This window comes from Pyrgilauda ruficollis, unplaced genomic scaffold (assembly GCF_017590135.1).
Source record: "Pyrgilauda ruficollis isolate IOZ18807 unplaced genomic scaffold, ASM1759013v1 scaffold59, whole genome shotgun sequence".
NCBI classification, from domain to species: domain Eukaryota; kingdom Metazoa; phylum Chordata; class Aves; order Passeriformes; family Passeridae; genus Pyrgilauda; species Pyrgilauda ruficollis.
Window position 1 is genome coordinate 1,977,623 of NW_024527599.1, and position 26,324 is coordinate 2,003,946.

Here is a 26,324-nt window from a genome sequence, read left to right on the forward strand (position 1 = left end):
CCGTGGGGTGAGCTCGGTGCTGATTACAAGCTTCCCTTGTAACCACCAGCCTTTTCATTTCTGATATGTGCAACAAAACAAACCTAATAATAGGAATGAAATGACAGCATGGGACAGAAGGCTCGGTGGCACCGAGGAAAACAACAGTTAGGAGAAGCCACAGAGAGAGACACAGGGCAGGCCAGCTCATGTGAAAACAAAACAGAAAAACAAACACAGTCCATCACAATCACAGTGTGGCCGGAGAAGGAGAAAAATCACAGCTTTTTACATTGTTGAGGGGAGCTGGAATTGCTCCTCTCCCGAGGTGATTTGCTGTATCTCTGTGTGCTTTCACCATCAGCGCAGTTAAAAAAGAGGTGTGTGGGGAAATCTCCCCAAATTCCTTCAATCCCAGCATTGTGAACATCTTTTTTATAACACAGATAAGTTTGAAAAACTGAGGGGCTTAGTGTGATCAGCCACAGTTTGGATCAGATGTGGCAAAATCCTGCAAACAGATCACTGTGGCTGATGGCCTTCCCTGCTGAGTAGTACTAGCCAGGGATCATAATCCAGAAATTCTGCTGTTAAACTGAATTTATCACACTGAAGTAGTGCTATTGCATCATGTGAGTAGATACTGAAGATAAAATGTGTTTATAATCATAGGAAAGAAAAGATTGTTAGCCTCTGTACAGAGATAAACTCCCAGTGAGAGTTAGGAAAAGGGATAATCCCCAGGGCATGGGCTCTGTGCTGCTCTGTATTTGGACAGCACATTGCTTATGATCCTGTCTGTTGGATGTTACTGTAATAGACAAGATTAATACTAATATAGTTTTAAATATTTGCATGATTTGGCTCTTGAGGAGTGTCTCAGCCTTAGTGTATTAATTTGTTATCCATGAGCACGCCACACTAAATCTGCAATGTTTAATTTATTAGTGATTTCATTGAGTCTTGGCTTGCTGTCTAGCAGGTTTTCATCTCTGATAACTGCAGGGCTGACTTTCTTGCTGGCAAATAGATGCTCCATATTTCCACTGCTCTTTGTCCATTTCATTGTCTCACCATCAACTTCACTCCTTCCTTATTTAATTCTTCATTTATGAACCTTCATTTATGCTGTTGTGTCCTGTCAGCTGCAGGGGTTTGTAATTCCTTTGCTTTGATTAGTGCAGGAGCAGCTTTTGGGAAGTGCCTGTCCTTTCCTTTTCCCTGCACTGCTGCTTTTTGGTTCAGAAGTGGTTCCATTAAAGTTCTTATTTGCCAGGTTACCTTGGGTTACAGCCTTTTCTCTGGTTGGCTTCCAATTTTCTACTGAAGTGAAAGAACCTTCGTATGAAAGAGAAGGACAGCTGAGAGCTTTCAGCAGGGTCACTTTGGAGAATTGCCTTTCAGATCCTCTCTAGAAGGTCTTGGTGGCAGCACAGAATATTTTCTGTAATGGTTTTCCCTTTGCTGACCCATGTCCTGGTGGTGTCAGGGGTTTGTTCTCAGTGGGAGCTGCTGCTCTTGGTGCAGCAAATAAATTTCCTCCTTAATCAAATAACTTGGGAGTTATTTGGGAAGGTCCCTGTTGACCAGAACCACCGAGGTCAAAGTCGTGATCGTGTTGGTGGCTTTCTGAGTGTTCATGTTCCAAAAGCTCTGGTAGTTTCTGTCATTTGACCAAGCAGAAAATTTCAGGAAGCAGAAAATGTGTCAAGATTCACATTTGGATTAATGATGAGTGCAGATAAAAATGGATGTGTTTGGAAAAATGGAAGTAACATTCCTTAGAGGTGTTGAAGAATGCACTCAGTGCGTGCAGACAGGAAAGTCCCTTCCAGGGGATGAAGATTCTTTTCAGTTGAACAAACAATGGCATGGACACAGAATTTCTTTCAGAATAAACCCCATTATCCCTTTGTTCTAACTGAGCATGAGGCTCAACCTCACTGTGTTGACACCCAAGGCAGATCTTTTTGATGTCTCTTTCTGCTTGCTATAGATTTTTCATTTGCAATAAAATAGATCAAATAAAATGTATTTATTATGAAAAACAGGAACAATATATTGTGTTGTCACTAAAAGGATGCAAGCCTTTGTTGAACAAAGCATCCTAACAGGCACTGAATTGTGCATTTTAATTTTTTCCATCTAATTAAAGTTGTACTTACTTTTCAATTAAATGAGGTACGAGGGCTTACATCGATTTTAATTAAATATATGTATTTCTTTATATTCAAATAGATGTGAACAGTGATATTTTGAAGTAGATAGGGTACACATGAGCATATCAATAATGTGTGTTTCTGCACACTGTGGATCATTGGTTACAAAAGAAACTGGATCAAGTATTTTAATTTTATTTATCAGCAGACTTCACTGGCGGGTTCCCATCAGTGACAAAGGGACTGGGACAGTGCAAACTTGAACCCATTTCATTTAAAATGTATTTGCTCTGTCACATGTCTTGCATCAAATTATAAACCAAGTCCTTGTCACCTCATAACTCCCTTGCTTGATTCCTTCTCCATATCTTTTAATCCTGTACTGGTAAAGTGATTTAGCAAAGGCTGCATCTGTTTTCTCTTGTTACCTGATAACTTCTTAATGAGGACTAACAGCTTATGTGAGAGCAAGGTCATTAGCCCTAATGGATGGAAGGGACAGCTGATATGGCATGGGAAAGGTTAAAGATTACCCCAGAAGTTTTTGCAAATATACACAGCAGCAGTAAGTGCTGTAATGGTTCTGCACTGATATTTCTGAGCTAATGGCCTTGGCCACATCTCTGCACACCTCTCCCTGCTGCAGGCCCACGCTGGTCATTTTCTTCTAGAGAGCTGTAAATTTACGGTTGGTGCTTTGCCATCCCATTGCTCTCATTATAAATATTAAAGATATTTTCTAAAACAGGTCAGTTACAGTTTTTGGCCTTTTCCCTTGCACAGGTATTTTGCCATGTAGCATTTACTGCTTTCTCCTCCCTGCCTTATAAACTAAGAACAAATCATTTTCTAGGATTTTAGCTATTGGCCAAAAAACTGCCTTGTCAGTTTTTGCCAGGAGAGCTGGAATGCATCCCTGTGATGGCACTGGGGCTATTTTAGGTTTATTCCTCAGCTGTCAATATCTGCTTTATGTTACCTCTCCCAGCCTCCTGAGTCCGCCACTGTTAAAACCCGTTTTATTCTCCTCTGCCGTAGCCGGGTATAAAAAGAAATAACAAGAAACAAATGGCAGGATATTACTAAAGACTTTAAACCCCCAAAGCCATTGCTGTGCTAAAGGCCTGGCTCGATTTTAAGTGGAAGTATCTCCATTAGCATTAATGGGGTGAGTCCATCAGCAGAGGCATCTCAGAGGTTAATCAGCCTTCCTGGCTGGCCATGGCCATCGATACCGTGTGGCGCCTGCTGCTGTTGGCCCTTCAGAGGCTTTCCTGACAACACACTAACAGACTTTGTGTAAGTCATTTCCCATGAATTATTAAAACAAACGTTTGGCTGCTAATTGATGAACACTAATGTGTTTTCTAATCACTGCAGTTTGAGATTTTAGCACTAAACAAAGCAGTTGCAATTGATTTGTGGCTGCTTCTTGGTTTCAGCTTGGGATCTGGACATTTTTTTTCCTTTTCAATTTAGCAGGCAGCTTAGCTTGTCTTTTTAGTTAAAAATTGGCTTGTTACAGTGTCATTCCATTCTGATCTCTTTTGCTATTTCTTATTTATATTGCATAATAAATCTGCTCAGTTCTTTACAGGCAAATAAGGCACAGTCCTTGGTTCAAGGAGAAAATATTTAAAGTTGTAGTTGGGCTTGTTTTTCTTTCAGCCTGCATTTCTCCTACTGTGTCTACTCTGCCTCTTTCTCCAAATAAAATAAAGCAAAATGAAAATAATCTTCAGCATCTTTAGCTGCTAAAAGCTGGTGCAGTGAATGTGTTTTCAAGCCCATGTCTGGGAAACATGCAGAGCCTGGAAAGTCCCATTCCTTGTGCTGGATGTGCCTGAGAGTTCCAGGACCTCGAGGGTGGCATTTTTAATTTTCCTGGATTTGAGTCTCATATTTAGTTTTAATGCTTAATTACTGAGTAAAAAAAATGAGTGTGTCAGATGTAGCAAAAGACAAATTCTTAGTCTCTTGCACAGTGCAGAAGACAAAACTCTGTCAGCTTGAGGGACTCTTTGTGTTTAGTGTGAGCAGTACCCTCCTCACACTCATCGTGGCCTCGTCTTTGATCCTTCTGACCATGCATGCTATGGGAGTAATTAAAATCAAAGATAAAAAAACCCCAGCACTGGAATACTTAAAATACAAACACATTAAATTATTTGAACATTAAAATACTTCTTTTTTCAATAATGCTTTGTCATAATTGACTTCCAGAAGAAAGGTGAATTCTTCCGTTTGCTAGGACGCCAAATTTTTTCAAGCTGTTTTGTTGCAGCCTTTTGCAGCTGATACACCACTCCTAAAGAAATCCACTTCCAGAAAGAACCTGAGCTGAACCCTGAACATCATTTGAAGGAGTTTTTTCCCCTTTTTTGCAGACAATAAAGACTGGGCTGACAATGGTGGGGAAGGTGGTGACCCAGCTGACGGGGACGCTGCCGTCGGGAGCCACCGAGGAGGAAATCCTGGCTCACAGCAACCTCCGCAGGAGTCCCCTGGTGCCTGGCATTGTCACCATCATCGACACCGAGACCGTGGCAGAGGGACAGGTAACAGGCCACCACAATCCCAGGGAAATCCTTTTTGTGCTGTTGGGAGTGAAAAAGAAACCGGAGTTTCGCCGGGGCGGGGAATTTTACAGACCCACAGAGCTGGGATAAAATCCTGTTTGGGACTGAAATGCAGCCAAAATATATATTGTCCTTGCAGCATATTTATGTGACACTTTGACAAGATCAAGTGTGAAGTGTCACATTTTGTCTCCCCGACACTTGTTCCTAATTGACATTGATTGATGCTGATCAGTGGAAGTGGAGATGGAGTCTGAGGATCCTTATTAATACAGAACGGGGCTGGAATGTGGGGTTGTTTGGGAATGGGGGGAATTGTTGAATTCCAGGCTAAAATAAATGATGGGAGAAGTTGGGTGTGAAGTGTAAAAGTTATAATTTTATGTAAATCCCAAACGCAGTTGAGCACAATGCTGGTTTGTGAGGCATTTGCACTGTTTTATAATCTTAAATTTACTGTATATAATAATACAAAGTGCAGTACATCAGGAAGAATCTTTTGTTACAAACTCCACACCATTATCAGACAATTTTTAAATTGCTGGATTTTCCTGTCTTTATGACAGAGAAGATATCCATGTCTTTTTTTGTTTGCTTCTACCACTCATTTAATTTTAAAGTGGCTGGTCCTGGAATCAGTGTTTATGCAGAACTCCCACACACTTCATTATTCTGTAACTAGTCTGTGAGATTTTTTTTTCTCATGGTCACATTTATTGAAGTTAAAACAAAAAAAACTTCAATTTTTTTCTTGTTTTTCCCTATCTTTGTGATGCTCATTGCAGGTAAGTTAGTGAGGTATTAACGACACATCAGAAGTCCAATATTTAGCCAAGTTATTTTATTTTATTTTTCTTGACAGGAAAATGGAATCTTTTACTTGAAAAAAATAACAAAACAAAGAAAAACTTTGTTATGGTTGTTCCCTGAGAATTAATTTTGGAACTATTTAGCCAAGCAATTTTCATTAAAAGGGAATTGTTCATAAAACAGTGTAGACATTTTCTTCCAAAATTGAAATAAAAGAAAGAAGATAATGGAAAAAAAATTTTAAGATCTTAGAGTCAGGTCTTAAAATGATTCTCTTGGCTGTTCAGATTTGTTTTTGTTTCCAGGAAAAAAAAAAAAATCTTTTGACTCTTCATATACAACAAGGAAAGAAAAAAAAGACAAATTTGACTTCATAAATTTCTGATGAAGCTGTTGAATGTGGTCATTATTTCTGCTGGTTGCTGTCTGTGCTTTGATTCTTCTGCATAGGCCTAGGGGGAAAAAATTGATAGAGCTTAGGTTTTTAAAGCTGGTTATGTATGATTTAGAGGTTTTATGAACTTGTCCTCTGACCCTGACAATAGTAGGGAGCTATCAAAGCCTAAAGGGCACTCCAGGAGAGGAGCTGTAAAATGATAACGTTTGTCTTGTCCAAACCCTGCTGCTCTTACATAAATAAGCCATCAGCTCTAGGAAAATAAGTTTTTTCTTGAATCTCTAGGAAGTTGGATATCCTAATTGTGTGCATTGCATTCATATTTTAAATGCTGTTAAATTATATCATTTATTTCCAGTGTTGCAATTTGCTTTCAGAATTATATTTATTTCCAGGAAAAAAAGAAAATAACCTTCCTTTTGCGTTGTTAGAGTTTCATGGTGCAGGAGATTTTTTAAACAATTTTTTTCTTACTGAAATGTCCCTCTGGCAAAAAGAAAGCTGATTAAAAATAAATAAATGCACTTTGTACGTGGTCATTCCACACTGCCAGTACAGAACCTTCTCCTGTCAGGGGTGTCCTGGGTGCCCCCAGTCCCTCTGAGTCTTTTCCTGTGCCTGCAGCTCTGTTTGCAGTGGAAATGTGAGTTTTTGTGAGTTTTTGTGCAGATGTGAGCTGGTAGATCCTGCTTGTGGCAGGGATCTTGGCGTGTCCCAGGAGCCTGGCAGGGATGCGATGCTGTGTGCTGGCAGGAGAATTCCTGCAAGGAATGCCAGTGTGGATGGCACTTTGTGCTGGCTGGGTGACCTGGCTGGGTTTGGGGCAGGATTCAGGGAAGTGTTTTAGCACCTCTGACCTCTGAAGGAGGTGAGAATCTCGCTGAGCTCACTGCCCTGGGCTGCAGCAGGCACTGCAGCATGGAGCTGCTCCCAGCTCTGAGCTCCTTGTGCCCAGAATCTCTGACTTTGTTTTACTCTCCTGCGGAAAATCAGTTTGAGAGTAGTGGTGACCTGAGCTCCATCCTCGCTTTGGCTGGTGGGACAGGCTGGTGATGCTAAATCCTCTCTGTTCTAGGGTCACTGTCTGTTTCAGAGGTTTTTCTGAAGTTACTGGTTTACAGAATCACAGATTCAGAGAATCATTACATTTGGAAAACACCTGCAGCAGCATCAAGGGCAGCCTTTGAATCCTGCCATTCCCATGGAACCAAATTGCCACATCTGCTCAGTTTTTGAATCCTCCCAGGGATGGGGACTCCACTTTCCTTGGGGGAACTCCTCTTCCAGTGCTGAAGCACTCTCATTGAAAGGATTTTTCCTTGTTTTATCCCCCCAGTTTTCAGATTCCTGAAAAGAAGAGTTCTGAGTGGAATCAACAAACCCTTCCTGCTGATTTGGGATGTTCATGGCTGTTCCCATCAGGCTCTTCCTCCTCTCACTGAGAAACCCTGAATTTAAAATTCCAACCAAGTATTTTCTGGGCTAAATGAGCACTTGGGAAGCCCTGAATCCCATTCAGCAGGGGTTGGTGTGTGCTCACACGAGTTCCAGCCTTGTCACAGCTCAGGGCAATTTCAGAAGCAGGGAGGAATTATTTTCCTATCATCAGTGCCCTCCTAATATAAAATAAATACCTCACCTCCTTCAGGTCAATAAAGATTTCTATCACCTGCACAGCCTGACTAAGAATTTGGGTGTTGCAGTGATAGATACATTTTCCAAGTAATAAAATATGCCTGTAAGATAAGATACAGTTAAAAAAAAAATCTGTTTTAAAAAGAGAAAGAAAATGGAAGACAGCAATAAATCTAAGGCAGGCAAATAAATAATTTTAGAGGAGAAATAAGAACTTTTTTTTGAGTGGGGAAGCTTTTTTTTTTTTACATAAATGTGTCTAAAGTTTTGCAAATTAATGATCCAAGTGCTTTTTCAGTTATTTCCAGCACAGCACACAGGTTCTGGAAATGGACTGAGCTGCTCTGTGCATGTGTACAAATATAACAATTTCTGTGCCAGGAGAGTGATGAAGGGACGTGTTGGACACAAACCAAGAGGACTAACTATAATTTTCACTAATTTTTAATAATTTCTCCTATTTCAAAGGCATTAAATATGAGGGATGTGAGAGGGAGCTCGATGTGTGTCGTTCACTGCCCTGTGCTGCCGTGGCAGAGGGTGAAATGCAAACTCACCACAGAAAAATCCACAATTTAAGACCAAATAACTCTCCTAATGTAATCTTGCAGGATTAAATCTGTAGGGAGAGTATTTTTAATAAACCTTATGAATGTAGATACTGTAGTAAACTCTCATCCCCAGCAGTTGTTTATGTGATAGCTCCTACTTTCAGAATTGGTGCTACTTTAAGAAAATTTGAATTATGAGGTAATTAAATAAATGCAGAGGAATGCAGAATTATTGACATTGGCTGTCAGGAGATATTTGTAAAAGGAATAAAAATAATTATCGAGATGCCCAAGTAACTTTGTGGTAAACCAAAATATGTTAACAAGGTTGTGTGCTTGTTTAAACTTCCTTCTAATGAAGTGTTAGCAAACTTTTCAGTTAGATGGAAGGACTATTTATTTGAATCCCTTAATTAGTTGAAATGGATAAACCTAAAGCTGTACAGATGTCCTCTTTTTCAGTAATTGGAATTAAACGTGTAAGACTTTATTGGCTTGGGTTTGAAAGAAAAATTATTTTCTTTCGACCTTTGTTTCTGTATTCTTAATTAATTCATCCACTGGGCCACCCACGTGCAGGCTGCAATAATGACCTTGCTCAAAAGTCACCAGTTTTGGGGCAGAATGTAAATCTGTTCAACATCTAACAGTTGGCTGACAGAGAAAGATGTGGCCAGTTCAAAACCCAAAACTCAGTGCTGGGTGCCTTCGCCAGGGCTGTGAGTGATGAAATCTCACCGTGCAGCTCATCCACAACTCTCAATATTGGAGGGAATGTTTTCAAAACAGCTCAGCAAAATAAGATAACATGTTGATCTATTTATGTTTTAAAATGTAATCAGGGTTTTTTTTTTCCCTGTTCCCTATTAAGTTTTTATTGCATTAAAGAGGAATTTTTGGGAAAAAAGCAGCCGCAGTTTCCAAAGTTCATTTTCTTTTGGTGAGGAGTTGATAGCAATTGAACCAAATCAAGATGCTTATCAGGAGCAGGAATTGTTGTGAAATTTTGGTCTGAAGCAAAAAGAAGCTCAAAGAGTGAAGCATATTCAATAATAAAACTTTAACTACAGACATAATTCCACTGGTCATTAACACCAGGGCTTTTATTTTAGGAGCAGCTTTGGCAAAGGCTGATGTGATGTCCTGATGCACAGATATTTGGCCTCAATTTTCTTCACTTTTTATATCTCTGTGTATTACAGAAGAATTCTTTTTATATATAAATATAAAAAGAGCAACAGGATTCCCTCAGAGCATAATACTGTCTGCCTCACTTTTATTAAAGGAGATCTGGTTTTTGTCAAGAAGACATTTTTGTCTCAGATAAATGGTTCAGGCTGAGCGTGAGGCTGGTTTGAGTTTATGCTGGATTCTATTAAAAGGAGTGCAGTAGTTAATGCCACAGATCTATCACTTTTAGCCCCTTTCCACTGAAGTTTGACCTTGGCTGTAACTTGGGGGAGGCTCCTTGTGAATCAAACTCCAGCTCCAGCTCTTTAAAGCATTGGGGATCTCAAGTGTACAGCAAATATTTGTTATACAATATTCATATTTATAATTATTGCCAAACCTATTTGTTTTTATGATGATGGGATTAGTCTTTTCTTAATTGTATTAAGAGTAGGACCTGCTTGATTAGATTTGGGTCCATTTTTATTTGTGTTACTTTCATGTTTTATTTAAAAACATGTCTCCACTGGGATAAGTGGTGTAATTTGCCTTTAAAGATTAAAATAATTAAAGTCATAATTACGAGTGGCTTCTGCTCAGCAGTACTGAAAATACCACAGAGGAAGGAAAATATGGCATAGCAGAAAAAGCTCTGGCTGCAGTTCTCCCCTGCCCTGGCAGCAAACACTGCTGGCTGGTAGTAAATGCAACCCTGCCCTCAGAGCTTTGTCTCCTCTTTTGGGGTGAGATAAAGATGATTTGGTGAATCTTTGACAAACTTCAGAGTTCTGCTGTAACAGAGCTGCTTTGGGAGCTGGTTTGGCTCCCAAAGCTCTTTGGCTGGGCAGCTTTGGGGAAAATCCTGTTGCAGCTCTTGATAAAATATTTTTGGGCATCAGGAGCAGCTGAGGGCTCGTTCAGGAGGAGCCTTGGTAGAAAAGTCTCAGTGTTGGTCTCTTGTTGGGAGATCTGCAAGGAGGATCCTGCTGGAGCTCAGTGGCTCTGGGACCACCAGAGCCATGCTGAGATTTTTGAACTTTTCTCAATGAGAGACTTGGGGAGGTTTTTTAGCAGAGTGGTTAGAGGCCACTACCTTGGAGAAGGAAGCCTGTTTGGGAGGGAAAAAACTGCAGCCTTGGGATTCCTGTGGGCTCTGCAGGCTCTGGGAGGCAGAATGAACTGCTTCCCTCGAGCTCTCTGACAGCCCCTGCGTGTGTTATTAGGGAAATTGTCCCTCTGGTTTGATTTCCAGGAAAAATTCCCAATTCTGTTTTCAGGGGCATGGAATCCTCAGCTGGCTGGAGGAGCTGGTGGTGCTGGTTTGATGTTCCTAAAGCACTGGGTGTTGGATCAGCATCGTTCTGATTTCCTGGAGTTCTGTAAAAAAGGGAAATCACGCTGGGGTTTAAAGCTCTGAGCTGGGATGGGAACCAGGCTTTGGTTTGGTGGCATCTTTGTGAGGATATTTGGTTGATGATGGAGTTAAGTCCAATTTTTTTCCTCCTTCCTTTGTAGTGTTGGAATTGTGAAAAGTGATATTTGTTATTCCCAAGTGCAGTGCAGAAAAGCAAAGGGAACACCTGGCAAATCCTGAAGATTTCAATGGACTGGTGATTTAAAAAAGCACTTTTCTCTGTTCCTAAAGGATCTATTTTTTTATGCTGATTTTAAAAAGAGGAAGAATATTTTTTCATCTTTCCACACAGCAAGTGTTGCTTCCTTGTGTGTTCCCAAAGCCAGTTCTGTCCATTCTGTCAGAGGCAGTGACACCCATCAGGTGCTGAGAAAGGAGCCCTGAGTGTCACATTCCCCACTGCCCAAGATTTCCAAATTTTTGAGTGATGAAGGTGCTTTTGTGGTTGTTTTTTTTGGCTTTTATTTTGCTTTACTTGGTTAGTACAGGGGATGAACATACTTGAATTTGAATCTGCAAAGGTTGGTTTGCTGTACCAGATAATCAGCTTTTATAGCAAAAGGGGAGATCTTTAAAAACTCTTTTTGGAGTATTTTTTTCCCAGGAATATATTTTTAAGTAGTAAATGACAAAAGAATTGAAAGCATGGGATCAGTTAATATCATATACAAATAGAGATTTGGACTTTTTTGAGTTCTCAAGTTTTCTAAGTCTGTTCCTAAGTCTAAGGTGTTTTGCAGTTTTTGATGTTGTGACTTTTGGCTTTGTATCATATTTCCAGAGGAAGAATACTTAAGGGTCAGGTTGCCATGCAGTGCTCCTGCCTGTTGGACAGGGGTTTATCCTGCAGGGGTGATAACAGCAGTGCATTCATCATTTTTATTTTTTTCTCAAATAAAGCCATGTTGAATTAATCCTGTAGAAGAGGCTGCATATGAAATATCCTGTATACCTGTTTCTAGCAATGACTTAGCTCCTGTGATACCTACACATTTCTCATTGAATATTCTTATTTAACAGGCAAGACCTGCAAAAAAATTCTTTGTGAAGCTGGTTTATGGTATTCATTTGTCATTATCATTTCTCTTTAATTAGAGCAGAGTGCTGAGGCTGAGCCCAGCTCCCTGGGAGTGGGAGCTGATGATGATGGCTGGCAGTGCTGAGGTTCCCTGGCTCAGGGAGAGCTGTGCTCCTCTGCAAAGCCCTCAGAAGATCTCCAGCCCCTCTGGTTTGGTGGTTCTGGAAGGAGCAGGAAATGCTGACGAGGGAGAGCAAAGCCATAATTGAGCTGGGAGGTGCCAGAGCTCTGGGCTCTGCCAGCCCAGCCCAGCCAGGCTCCTCCAGCCCTGCTCCAAACGCCTGGAGAGGGTTCCTGCTCTTCTGGAGTGGAAAAATAACTTCAAATGATTTTGATATCTGTTTGGGATAGGAAGTATTAAAAACCTTGCAGATTATTTTGGAAGAGGCAGACAAATTATTCAGGGTGGTTTTGCACTGTCTCAGTAAGAAGATGGTTTTTGCTCACCACAAAACCCCCTTTGTCAAGTCCTTTTCTGACTGATCTTTCTTTTTGTTTTACTTAATTCAGCTTTTAGGATGATGTAATCAAAGAATAAAACACTCCTACAACTCTTGCATGGTTTTGTCCACACATATTCTGGTTCTGTTCTACAAATCTAGGAATATCTTTGCTTTTTCATGCAATTAAACTTAGCTATTTTGTCCCTTTGTATGTCCTCACACTCAGCTTTAGTTTGACTGGCCCTGGAGTTTTATCAGCTTCAAATTTGCTTTCGTTTAAAACACCAAAGCTTATCTTTTGTCCCCTTCCCCAGAAACTGCTGCACAACACAGATCTCAGTCCAGGTATTTCCTTTTCCACTGAGTTTCCCTGTGCTGTGAAAACTCTCTGCTGTATTTTAATTCCTTTTTTTGTTCACAAGAAGGTATTTTATGAGGGCCTGATTTTTTGATAATCTTTGTAATAGTGTTACCTCATATTGAATGAGGCAGTTTCAAGTCAGAGAAAATTCATGTTAACTGTAAATTCCACAATGCAGCTGCTTCCATCCACACTCCCAGCCCTGGGCATTCCTTGCATCCTTTGGAAATCCAGATCCCTCCATTCCAGCACCACTGACAGCAGGATGGAAGCTGTGCTGTTCCCTGCTGGGGGACTCCTGGAAAGCAAACCCACTCTCTGGGGTTTGATCTGGTCTTCCACTTATTTACCATATGTACTTGGGATCAAAATATTGATTTATGTAAGGGTTAAATATTCTTTTTTTTTTCTAGGATGTAATTTTGTTATTGGAAACCTCAGATGGACCTTCCTGCACAGCACGGTGTAGTGAGCTCTTTTGCAGTCAGCTATAATGCATGGAAAAAGACAGGACTATTTTTTCTATTTTTCCCTAATTTGAATAGGATAAATAAATAGGAAATAAATGAAATAGGAAATAAATAGGATAAATGACTAGGAATTCCAGGCATAGAGTGGATAATCCTTTCTGGTTGTTAGAGCAGCTCTCATGTCTGTATGTGAGGGAGTTCCCAGGATTGTTCTGTTGAGGCAGGTACACTGTGAATGTGACACCTTACCCAGCAATCCCTGGGTCAGGACATGGGGATTTTCCCTCTGGAGTGTTTTTTCTCTGATCTGGCTGTGTTCTGTCCCCAGGTGCTGGTGAGTGAGGACTCGGACAGCGATGGCATCGTGGCCCATTTCCCTGCTCATGAGAAGCCCATTTGCTGCATGGCCTTCAACCCCAGTGGTAAGAGATTCTTCTGCTTGTTGGGATGGGTGCAGACAAGGCAGGAAATCCCATGGGAATGTGTCCCCTGGCTTTGGAGGGATTGCTGGTCCCACTGGGACACTGCAGGTGACCTGCTCTGCAGAGTGTAGGATGGGTAATTTGTCTTTTCTGGAAATTCCAAACTGTAGCAACTCTTTCACTGTGGTAGGAGGAAGGAGATTCAGTCCCTCTTCCACTGCTGAGGAATTCCTGTCTGCTGGGATCTTCCTGCCACATGGTTGTGATCCTCAGGTATCCAGAGGATCAGCACATGGATTAAATTGTAGTCCTCCATGAATACAGAAATAAAATAGTTTAATTTTTAAAGTAACTTATTATTTCTTTGCTAATGAAGAGTTTGTGATCTTACCCTCTCTCCTGAGTGAAATCAACTAAAATCTGAAAATACTTTTAAGAAACTCCTCAAAAGTACCTGTTTCTCTCCTTCCTCTTTATAAATGAACACTGTGGGCAGCAGGGACAGCTACAAACCTTGTGTATTAATTGATCTTATTAATTTAACAATTAACATTTCATTATCTGCAGATAAATAATGTTCTGGCTGATTGCAGCAGCACTCAGGGAAATGGTCAGAAATCAACAGCTTCCAGTGCCTAAATTAACAATTTCTAAGATGTAGCAAATGCCAGGAAGATTAGGAGAGTCAAGTCACATTTCAGAGAATAAAACTAAATGTCTGTCATTTATGTTTTCACTTTTGCTGACCAGTTGGTGTCATTCTGACACCCCATCTGTTGTGTCAGAACTCTTTAACAGTGCAGTGCAGTTCACTGGGGTTTTGTGACAGAAAAGCTGTATTCTCATCTGCCTGGATTTTCTTGGAAGGGATTTTTTATGGAGCTCTGTGCAGTGAACTGAGAATCCTCAGTTCCAGAACAGTCATTTTGCTTTGTGCTCTGGAAGAAGGATGATACCTAAAATGGAGCAATGCTAATTAAATGAAATAAATAAGTGAAATAAATACAGTTGCTTAAATTAGAATGGTAACTAGATATTAATTAAATGCTTCCTTAAGAGAGTTTCTAGGATTGTGTAAATTTAAAAGGCAGCAGAATGTTTATGCAAAACCAAATTAACTTGTTATTTTTCAAAAGGAAGGATATTTTTGCCAATTGCTGGATACTTCTATTATGTTCAAATTCTTTGGTTTGCTCAGGTATTGGGATGACAATAACTTAGAGAGTGACACTTAGATCAAATGGTGTTTAATGGCAAAACACTTCTTTAAGTGGTGTTATTTTTGGCTGCTTGCAGATGCTGTGTGAGGTTTGCAGGAGGGATGGGGACAAACCAGCAGAGAACTCTTCTCCAGTGAGAGCAGCACTTAGCCCAGGATTGTGAGCTCTTTACTGAACATCAAGGCAGGATTTTGTTTGAAGCCAGAGCTGTAACATCATCCCAGCTCATTCTCCAGTGGTCATTGGCAGTCAGGCTGAGCTCATTACAGAGAACAAAACAAGAGGTGGCTTTTGATTCTGTCCTTGGCTGCTTGCTCTGAAACCCCACTTTGACTCCTAATTCCAGGCAGTGACCAGCACACAGTGCCTGCAGAGCTGTGCTGGGGAGGCAAACAAGGAGCACTGCCCTGATTCACTGAGAATTTTACTTTCTGGGGCTGATAAACCCCTTAATCCCATTGTGTCTCAGCACAGGGACTGCACAGGTGCTCAGGCCTGAATTTTGGGAGGATCCCTTTATGGGTTTTTATTGTGTTAAAAATGAGCAGAATCCTCCCTTCATTTGTGCAAATCAGAGCTGTAAAGGACTTTATGAACTGTGATAATGAAAACCAACTTGTGTGTAAATGATCCATATCTCTCCTTACTACAGGAATTGTTATTTGTCCTTTTGAGGGTAATTTTAAAGTCCACTGGGCTGCAGCTTTATTTCGGTTGTCTTCACCACATTTAAAAGCAAAGTATAGATGTTTTATTTGTGCTAAAGCTGAGTTGCTAAATACATTGTTGTCTACACTTGGGCAAGTTCTCCACAGCCAGAGGACAGTCTGTTCTTTTAGCCCTTGAAGTTTCTTCCTGCTGCCCCTGCAGAGGGGAGGAAGGGCCAGATCCTCTGGGCTCCCCAAGGAAGGTGTGTTTTGGGCACAAGGCCTCGAGGATGCAATGTGGGAATAAGTGGAACATGAAAACCTGTAGAGATGTTGTTTTCACAATTTATAGGTGAAATAAAGTGTAGTAAAATCAGCCCTAAATTTTAGATATGATCAATAATTCTGGAGTCCTGGTGTTCAAGTGTTGAGTTTGGTGTTGGAGGACACCAGGACATTTTCATGTGGACACTGCTGCTCTTCCTTTGGAATTCCACTTTCCATGGGAGCCTCGAGTGATGCAGACCAATAATGAATAATTTTGGAAGCTGGGCTGAGCTTCTGAGCCCACCAGAGCAGGGGGTTGTGCTGGGATCCCAGTTCCTGTGGGAATTCCTGCTGTGGTCAAGCTGCACTTGGCCTCCTGGGCTCCAGGGGGGATTTCCAGCAGCATCCATACAAATATCTCCATTTTCTGTGTCTCGTTTGGGAGGCAAGTTAAATGTATAAATTTTCATGTCTGTTCAAAGGTTGTTTAAATCATTCACTCCTGTTTTTGGAAGGTTTGTGCCTCGTTTCCCTGTCAGGCTGCACTGCCAAGAACTATATGTACAACAAACCCTGTGGGCAGCCAGGAAAGATGAGAATTATCCCCTTGGATTTTTTAGGGCTTCTGCTTCAGCTTCCAATTTGTTAAGGCAAGTGAGTAGCCTTAGAGCCTCTGAAAAGGACATTTTGTTACCTAAGCTTCCTGGTGGTCTTCTCCTGGGACAGCTTTTCCCAATAAAAGCTTTTTGCTACACTCAAATGCAGCATAGAGGGGATTTCCAGCGGCAGGACTCGATCCTGGCTTCTCACCCTTCTAGAGGGGAGCAAAAGACACAATATTTTTCAATAAAAGCCCTTAAAACAAACTGAAATTACAGGGATTAAAATACTTCTGTAGCTATGGCTAAATCCACACTCACTTTGGGAGTAGGACCAGCTTTTAAATTGATGGGATGGGGCAGGTACCTTCCAATTTTAGTGTCAAAGAGGAAAGTTTACAAATAAGATTCTCAATTAGTAAACAGGTAAAAAATGGTGCTGTTTATAAATATCTGGGTTTCTTTTTTTTCTTTTAGATGTGGTAAATAAATGATCTGCTTTCCAGAAGTGTTGCTCCTGCCAGCTTGGCAGCTGAGAGCTGTGAAGTGCAAGACATTGAAAATTTAAAATAATTACGCTTCCTTGGCTACAAAAGAGATTTTCCACCCATTAATAACAAGAAAATGAATGTTGGGCCAGCAGTAAAACAGATTAAACTGTGTCCCCTTTGGGATGCCTGACTGCACCTTTAACAGACCTGAAATTGCTCTGATTATTTTAATGTTCTGTATTGAAACGTGACAGTGGCCTTGAGTTAATAGTTAAAGAGGGTGAAATTGGAACATCTCTGCACAAGTTTTTTCCCATTGATCAGAGAAAGTGGGCAGGAAAACACTTCTGGAGAGTAAATCAAGCTGTAATTATTTAATGACAGAATAATTCTTCAGTTTTTCTCTTAATTTTCTTCTGGTTCTCAACTTGAATTATTGCCTTGGAAGACAAATACATTGAAATCAAGGCAGCTTGATGAGTTGCAGTTATAAATGTTGTGTCCCTGTGTCCCATGTCACCAGAAGGAGGAATCCTTGATGATTGATGGCTTGATCAAGAATTGCATTTTGGGTTGGTTGTGAAGGAAGAGCTGTAGCCATGGATTATTTTAGGAGTTACAAGAGTCATAGTGAGTTATTTATTCACAAAATAATATTTCATTTTGCTTCTCTTTCTTTTGACTTCTTGGGGTTTTAAAAATATTTACATTAAATCTTTACGTGCTTGCGTTTATTTTGCGGTGAATTTTGCTAAAATCAGAATTTCATTATTTAGTTAAGGTTTCTTGAGACCCAGTTTTGTAACTTGCAGCACATGGTCCACTTGGGAGTAGCCAGGGCTTGAGCAGCTCTGATGTTTGGCTGTATTTTCACTTGCCTGGGAGAGGGGTTGAGTGGGTATAAATAAAGCTGCTGTTCCTGGGTCGGCCCAGATGCCTCAGAAAGCCATGGGCCATATAAACTTTGTCACATGAATGCAATGGCTGAGCCCAGGGAGCTCAGTGGAACAGGAATCCTGTCCCAGTGAGCCTGTGGAAGGTGGCAGTGCCAGGAGAAATCCACATGGACTGAACCAGGAGTGGCTCTAAGTCACTGTGGTTCCCCTGAGTGCTCTGAGCCTGTAATTTGGGAACCTCCAAAGCTCAGTACCGACCTTGTGTGGGATCCAAGTTCACACTTCCAATCTGAAGTGTGAGAGGTTCATATTTTTAATCACTTTTTGGACAGGCAGTGAGTTGGTGCAGTGGCTGGACTGGTCTCTCCGTGGCTGGGCACGGAAATCTGAGGGTTGCATTCCTAAATCCAGTCCATCCATGGATCCACATTTCCTCCACACAGACGTGTGCCTGGTTCCCAGCACTTGTGCCCTTGGTGTTTTGCAAAGAAATCCAACACAGCTTGAAGGTGTCGAGTCCTTCAGTGAGCGCTGGCAGAGTTACACAGTTTGGGGAGGTGGAAAACCCTCTGAAAACTGTAGGGAAGCTCCTGGTGAAGCTCCAAGCCATGCAGACCTCCTTTATATGCACGCAATCAACAGCTCTGCAATTAGGGAGGTGTTATAAATAGGATGTGGTGGGGCTGCCCAGCTCTCTAATTTGCCCTGGGGCTGCCAGGAGCTCAGAACTCGGTGTCCCATCAGCAGCTCCAGTCCCAGCTCAGGCCAAGCCTGATCAGGCAGAGGGGAGGAAGCTCTCAGATAAACACGGCGCAGCCTCAGCTCCCCATCGCTCCCGGCTTCCGCTTCCAGGCCCTATAATTAGAAGTCCTTCTTTTCCTTGTATTCCCAGTTGACGCAAATGCTTTTTGTGGCTTGGCACCTCATTTAGGGCGTGGGCTTAGTTTATGGCCAGGCCAGAGTCTGGTTTAGTCTTCTGATACTGCATAAATAGCTCTTAACCCACAGTCTACATCTGTACTAGTTTTTCCTTTTATGCATATATTCCTCGTGTTTTTATTTCTGTCCTGAAAGAAGCTGATTGTTTCCCTAAACAGAATGCAGGAAAAGTAGGAAGCTGTAAATTAGGGCAGGTAAAACAAAGCTTTGCTAATTTCTTTTCCCCATCCAGGATATCTGTTCCTTTGAAACTGGATTTTAGTCATCTCTGCGGATTTAAAACAACCACACAGTAAAACAATCATTAATTTAATCTGGCTGCACCCTCGTACTGTGGATAAGCAAATTCAGAATTTTTGCAATGAGATGTATACTAAATGAAGTCTGGTTTACACATAAATTTCCACTGGGTCCTGTGTATGCAAGACTTCCAATGGATTTCAGCTGTTATCTGTTAAACAGGGATTAATGCCAGTTGGAAAAATAAGCAGGAAATCCTCAAGAATTATTCACTATTCATCTCTGATTATTCACCCATAAAGTCCCTCATAAGAGAAAACATTCAGACTGAATTTAGCACGGCTTTAACCTGTATTTCCGTCTAAACAACTTTTTGGGAAAATTGTCCCAAGGCCTCTTAAGAAGCTTGAGTTGAAGTTTCCTGCACTTGAAAGTGAAAGTGAGGTAGGACCAGGATTCTGGTTCGTGTTTTTCTGCTGGGATTAGGAATTCCTGCTGGGATGCTGCATGGAGAAAGAGAGAGAAACAAAATGGCTGAGCTGTGATAATGGAAAACTGGGATTCTTCAGTGTGAAGTAATGAGAGCTGGAAAATCCCACCACAAACCCCAGTCCAGTGTTCTGAAACATGGGTGATTTATTGTTTGAATAACAGGGGCAAGGAAAAGATTTCAAAATGCTGTTTTATAAATACACGTTCTTTCCCATCTGTGGTGTTGTGCTTGGGACCTCCGTGTTGATACAAGTCCTGCCAGAATATATTTGTACTTCAAATGCAGATGTGGGTGTGAAAGGGCCTCCTTTAACTTACTGAAAAAGAGTCTCTAATACAAGTGAAGGACCAGTTTTCCCTGGGCTTTCATCTAATAATTGCATTTATTCCAAATGGGACAGGCAGCAGGAGTTGAGATTAGACGCAAATTGCCAAATCAGATACCACTCATCTTTCTATTTTTAAGTGAATTCCTTTCCAGCCACAAATGTATTGTCTTTCACCTCTGTACTCCTTCAAGTTAGCAAAAACAGAGAAAAGAAACCCCAAACCAAACCCAGAAAACCCAAAGGCAAAGCACACACGGAACCAAGAGCTGGGAGCATCACCTGGAACTGCTCAGAGCTGCAGGTAGACGGGTGAATGTCACGGCTGCGGCTGTCGGGATCCAGGGTGGCACCAAAGGAACAAACGGGGACCACCATGGGTTCTGGGGGCTCGTGTGCCACAGGTTTTGGCACAAAGTGAGCCCTGCTCTGCCTGAAGAGAGCATTGTAGGGTTGGGGAGAAGCCTGTGAGGAGCAGGGGGGATGATCCCCTCCCTGTGCTGCCCGCAGACACCTGCGGCTCTCGCCAGCGCTGGAAACCAGATCCCGCTGAGCCGAACACCCATGGATTGCATGGACAACAAGGATGGTGATCCTGTGTTTTCACTGGCTTGGGATCATTGCACAGCGTTTTGTCTCCAGTTCCAGACAGATTTTTGGAAGATTTAGGGGTTTTTTACCATCTTGAGTGCACTGTGCTGTGTGCTGGGATTCATAGGAAGAACGCTCTGCTGGGATCTCTGGGTGCACTCAGCCCTGGGTCTGTGTTTATAAAAGACTTCTCAAGCCTTGGGGAAGGAAAAAACATCTCTTTGCAGAGCTTGTCTGCTCAGTATTCAGAGAAGTCTTATGGATCCATCTCCTTCAACTTCTCCTTCTCCAAAGGTCCTTTCCGTCAGGAATAAGAGAGAGCACAAAAGGACCCAAAGCACCTCCATGTCTATATAAAGCTGTCTTTGCATGAGGAGAGACAAACATGGGAATGGAGAAGATAAATTCTTACTGGGTTGAATTAGATCTTTTGGAATATCCTCGCTCCAGTAACAGCAGCAGCCTCATTCCAACACACAAACCCCTCTTTGCTTCCAGCTTTCTCTGCTGGAAATGCTATATATTATTGAGGACCGCACACTTCACTAGAAGGGAAGTGTAGTTTGTGATGTTGCAGAACAGAATTAATGCAAATTGTGTGCATAATCCCACACGAAAGGCTTGGCTGCCTTGCACCGGAGCAACTTGAGCTGTATTTCCTATCAACACAGTCACTACAAATCAAGGAAATTGCCAGTTAAGCCAACATTAACATCCAGACCAACCTCAGCTCACATGCCTTACCGCCCAAACATAATACCCCAGTGCTCTCCCGGATTTCTCAGCTCCATAACAAACTCCCTTTCATTTCTAACACTCGGGGCCGGAGGAACAGCCGGGAACAGTAAAAGTGTGTCTGCTGGAGGGAATCTTGCTGAGCTCAGACGTGAGATGGTGCGTTTGTGCGAGCTGCAGGAAATGCCTGGGTGCAGCGTGGGTGGCCGGGCCCTGCCAGCCTCAGTGGTCAAGCTGAGGGGAAGCTTGGAGGCAGTTTTGTCTCCGAGAGCAATTTGGATTTTGTACCTTGCTGCTGGTGGGCCTCAGCGCCTTGGAAGTGCGTGTTTGCCTTCACAGGATCCTTCTTTCCGAGGTTTTGGATGTGCCATGTCGGTGCCACACAGGCTCTGAGGGTGTACCCTGGGTTTCAGGACGTTGGACCCACATGGCCAAGCCTTTGGCTTCTTTGGCCAAAGAAACTTTTCTTTCTGATCTAAAGGACTAGGAAGAAAAGACAGAAATTTTTCTGTCTGGGCCTAAAGGACCCAATCTCTTGGATTCCAGGATTGCCACGGAGGGAGAACGCTCAGATACCAAGCTAGTGATGAAATGGTGTCCCATAGCAAAGCTAATCACACTTAATTTTTACTCTGCTGCTTGGCACACTTTTTCACTTTAATACTAACATTTTCCAAGTGTTGTAAGGTAGGAAATCAGTGGTAACATGTGAGAGGTTTCAAATGTGTGCTGTTGGTATCTGGGGCAGCTGAGGGAAAAGCAATTTCTGGTATCACCTGTAAATAAATTAAGGCAATGGACATTCATTTATGGCAGAAATAAGATAACAATTTATCCTCTGAATAAGTGTCATGGGGACTAAGTTTTCTTCCTGCAGGATAAAAGATTTCAGTTGTGCTTTATGTGGAGAAATGTTGCAACAGACCTGAGTGGAATTCCTGGTTTTTCTTTAATAGACGGGAATCTTGAAAATTATTTAGAATGTCACTATTAAACTGCTAAAATCACTTTATACTTGATGTTAACTAAATGTCAGAGGGTTACTTTGGGTGATAACCTATTAAATTTCATTAATAACAGAAAAAAACCCTGTAGTTTGTTACTGTAATCCTAAGCTCTGCCATGATGCTGTATTTTCCTTGTATGTGCAAAAATACTTATTTTTTTGTATAAACTTGTATAAATTTATGGCAAATTGACTTCAAGTATCTTTGTAAATGTTTAAAACTGGGTTGTGGGCTTAGACACTGTGGGATAAAAAAGTAAATAGCAAATGTAAGTTACTGTGGTTCTGCTGATCTAATTGAATCATTTCAGTACCTCCACCATGAACTACCACCAATGAGCCTGGTACCTCATTTAGTGTTTAATTTGAAAGCTCTCAACTCTGCTTTTCACCAATAAATTAGAGAGATTTTTTCTAGATGAAGGAAGATGCTTCTTCAGGATTGTTTTGGTATGGGCTGTTTTGGCTGGATTTTGATAATCTCTTCTTCCAAAAATTGTTATTGTGGAGACATCAATCTTTTTTAGACTGGCTCTTGCCCAGGGAAGAGCATTTTGGGGTTTTGCTGTAACATCCATCACTTCAATGCTTCATATTGGCCACACAGTTCTCAGATTTACTTGGAATATTCAGATTTTTCAGATGTTTTTATAGATTTGTGTTGTAATACTATCTTAATATATTAAGTCATAGTACGTGATTATGATTTCAGTTGAAGTCCTGATTCATTTTTATGAGATGAATCCCTTTCAATTCAATAATTTTCTGTGTTTTCTTCTGTTTCCAAACCCCAAATGTAAGCCACACTCTGTTTTTTAGACAGACACTTTAAGCCTCTTCTTTTGCAACGATTAATCTTTTGCGCTTTTGTGTTTCTGTTTTTTTCTTTTTTCCCCCAGGGATGTTGCTGGTCACCACTGACACATTAGGCCATGATTTCCATGTTTTCCAAATCCTGACACATCCTTGGTCATCGTCACAAAGTGCCGTCCATCACTTGTACACACTTCACAGGGGAGAGACCGAAGCCAAAGTAAGTGAAACTCTTTGCTGAAGAATAATCCCCAGACACCTTATACATTCTGTGTATGTTGGCACTTTAATGTTTGTTTCAGCACACAAAGAGCCTTTCTTGTGCTCCAGCCACAGAAGGGATAAGAGCAGAGCGTTTAACCTGGACAATAATAAATTCTTGCCCTTTGCAATGAGGTGCTGTCAGATTTATTCAGATCTGGCACTGCCTCCAAAGAGCCCCGATTATTGGCTGTGTTTGCACTTAACCTTTTCTCATGTAACATGTTCAACATTTGTCTCGTGCCCGTGAAGGAACTGTCAGCGTTTGCCTGGCTCTGGTGGTAAAAGCCACAGACAGACAATTAAAGAGTTGAAAGGAAGAGTTAATCAAAAGGCTGTGATTAACTTTTCTTAGCACAGTGGGGGAACCTGCAGAGACTCCCCAGTTTAACTTCCCTGTTGAAAAATCCCCCTCTCAGAGATGCAGGGCTGAGTTAGGATATTATCCAAGGGTGGGGAAGTCTGGAATTGTATTTTAAGCAACGCTCAGTGAAGTGATTTGCTGTGAGGTGGGGAACAGGGATCTGCTCTCGCTGGCAGGGCTGTGGCTGTGGCAGCAGCGAGTTCTGCTTGAGTCCTTCACAGCAGAGCCTCACCTTTGGAGCACTGAGGAACTGCTGAGGAACCTGCTTTAAATACAGGAATAAAAATGTCACCACAGGGTAAGAAATGAGTGTTGCACTTGCTGATGCAATTACACACGGGAAGCACAGGCTTGTGACAGCCTGGCAGATGTGAAGCACTGTGACAGGGACAGCCTGGGGCTCTGGGATTATCACCCTGGCACTGGGAGCTCGCCTGCTTCTGGTACCTGATCACAGTTCCTTCAAACCTTTTCTTTGCCTGGGAGTTGAGCAGTTTCTTTCAAGTTTCTCACCATACCTTTGTAACAAGTGGAATGTGAAAGATTTATTGAATGGAGCAGTGGTTGATCAATTTTTGGTCTGGATGAATTTGCATTTCTGGTAGTTTAAATACTCTAAAGCTTTCCTGCTACCATTCTGGAAAAGTGGAATTGCTGTTACAGGCAATGGTTTGCTATAAGAAGGAATAACCAATCTGGAAAGTGAGAGGAAATTAGGAAAAACTGTTCATTTGGGATAATATATATAGTACTAACAAGTGGTTTTTATAAATATTACAAAGAGCAGTGAGATCTGTGTGTATATACATACTCTGCCATCTGCTTGGGCACATTCTATAATGTGTTTAATGTTTTAGAGTTATTTTTGTTCTCCCTTCATACAAAGACTCAATATTGAAACCCAAAGCACAGGACTTCAGTCATGAGGAACAAAGATGTTCTTCTGGTTTTTACAGCTGATAAATTTGTTTTCAAGGCACACATTGGAAACCAAACAGAACATGTTTTAGAGAAGGAACCCTTATTGATACATGTTTTTTTGGGATATAGTATTAGCATCTCTGTGAAAGCATTGCATTAAAATTCTCAGAATCAACATAGTAAAATTTTTTCCTAGTTTGCCACACAGTTTTCATTTGGGATGTGAACAGTATAGCTTTTGGAATGGCATAAAATGGAGAAAATTCTAACCAGTCTGAGGTGTGTTGGTGGATTTCACAGCTCCCTGGATAATTAAACAATACTGCATTGGTGCCTGAGATTCTCAACACACATAGTTTGAAATATTTATATAATTTGAGGGATTGGTTTACTTTTTTCTTTTGGAATAACAGCACTTCTAGCTGTTCAATAAGAGGAGAGTTTGCTGGTGCTGCTCTTTTGTTTTGTGAATTTCATGTATGAGGAGCATTAGAGAATTTTGGAGACTGTTCAATGTAAAACTCTCAGTGCAGCCCACACTGGGAGCCTCTGTGCCTCCTGTCTGGTTAGAACAGTATTTATACATTTGCTACCAGACCTTTTTCCTTTTTTCTTTTTTTTTTTTCCCCTGTTTTAAAACTAACTGTGAATCAAGGCCAATGGTCTTAAAGGTCACCTTCTGTACTGGAGCTATAAAAAGTTCTAATTTGTGTTGATGGACATGAGTGATTATCAGTGTCAGGATTTGTTTAGCTAGTACCCATTATAAATTGTTTAACCATCATCATTATGGCCATGTTATATGTGGGATTTTAATGTCCCTGCTGAAATCAGCTCTGCTTTTCTATGTGAGATTTTGGCTGACAGAGCTTCACCCCACTTTTCCCAAAATCTCCTTTTTGTGACTCAGATGAAGATGGGGTGGGATGGAAGGTGGACCTCTGCCTCAGAAGGGAACTGTGAAGACAATGACCATGACAGAATGTGGAGTGCTCAGATAATTCACTGAGTCCCAAGGTCACAGTGTTCAAAGTCACTCTTCTGCAAACACAGACAGAAGTCCCTGTTTGGTTGTACCAGATTGAGATCTTTTAGCCTTTGAGTGCCACTTGTGCTCTAGTTTTTGTATTTTCTTCCCTTAAGAGGACAAAAAGCAGCACTGAGTAACACCAGGAAGGTCCATTGCAAGGGCTGGTTGTATTTTACTGAGTCAGAGAGAGCTGAACCTCTCAGAGGGCCTGTGCTTGCACAGTTCAGCTGTAAAGAGGAGAAATGTGCACGTGCATGTCCTGCACATTTTGGTTAAGGATACATTTTCTTGTCCTCCAGCTCTTGCATTGTGAGGCAACACTTACTTCACTCATATTTTTACCCAAGAGCATTCTAGAAGGTTTTCAATGAAGGCATAGCATGTTCTGAACTGAGGAAGCTCATTTACTTGCAGATGAAAGTTAGCCTGTCACCTGATGATCCTTTCTCTTTGATCTGAAATTGTAAACAGCAAAAACAAAATCCCTGAAAACAGCATTATCTCAGCCTAGGACAAATAAACGGAACGATAGCATCAGCTGGCTGCTGGCCAGCTCCTCTGTAATCCTTTACTCTGTCAGACTTTTGTTATTCCCACTCCCAAACTGCAGCTAGAACTGACTTCAGTGGGAGAAGGTAAACAGGGAATGATAAAAACATTCCAGCCTGGCTGCACACTGATGTGATGCTTTTCCAGGGAATGCAGAGATGTTTCAGTGATGTGATTCCACAGACACCGCTCAAGGTTGTGTCACACCCTGTGCCCAGGTAGTGAAATATTGGAACAACTTCCAGATATTGGATGTGAATCTCCATGGCCACGAGGAATTCCTTCCTGTCTGTGACATGCTCATAGTTGGATATTGAAATAGACTCTGTAAGCTAGGAAGACTTTCTTATTTCTAGGAAAGAAGCTGGGAATGGGCTTGAAATAATCAAGATTGGTTTGGGGAAGTTGGTCAGTGTCAGATGAGAGCTGACAAGAAGAAGCTGCTGCAGTCAGAAGTAGCTTGGCTGCC

General features: G+C 41.5%; 1 protein-coding gene across 14 annotated transcripts in view; it reads left to right on the plus strand.

Moving 5' to 3' along the window:
- Window positions 1-26,324, plus strand: part of BCAS3 (BCAS3 microtubule associated cell migration factor) — a 297,954-nt gene that overhangs the window by 48,264 nt on the left and 223,366 nt on the right. For all 14 annotated transcript variants that reach the window (XR_005956358.1, XM_041482384.1, XM_041482385.1 and 11 more), the window contains exons 12-14: window positions 4,526-4,696; window positions 13,375-13,468; window positions 22,817-22,950. Coding sequence is in view for 13 of the 14 variants with exons in the window: in XM_041482384.1 (XP_041338318.1) it covers window positions 4,526-4,696; window positions 13,375-13,468; window positions 22,817-22,950 (399 nt within the window). In the remaining variant the exon portion in view is untranslated. The remainder of the gene's footprint in view (window positions 1-4,525; window positions 4,697-13,374; window positions 13,469-22,816; window positions 22,951-26,324) is intronic.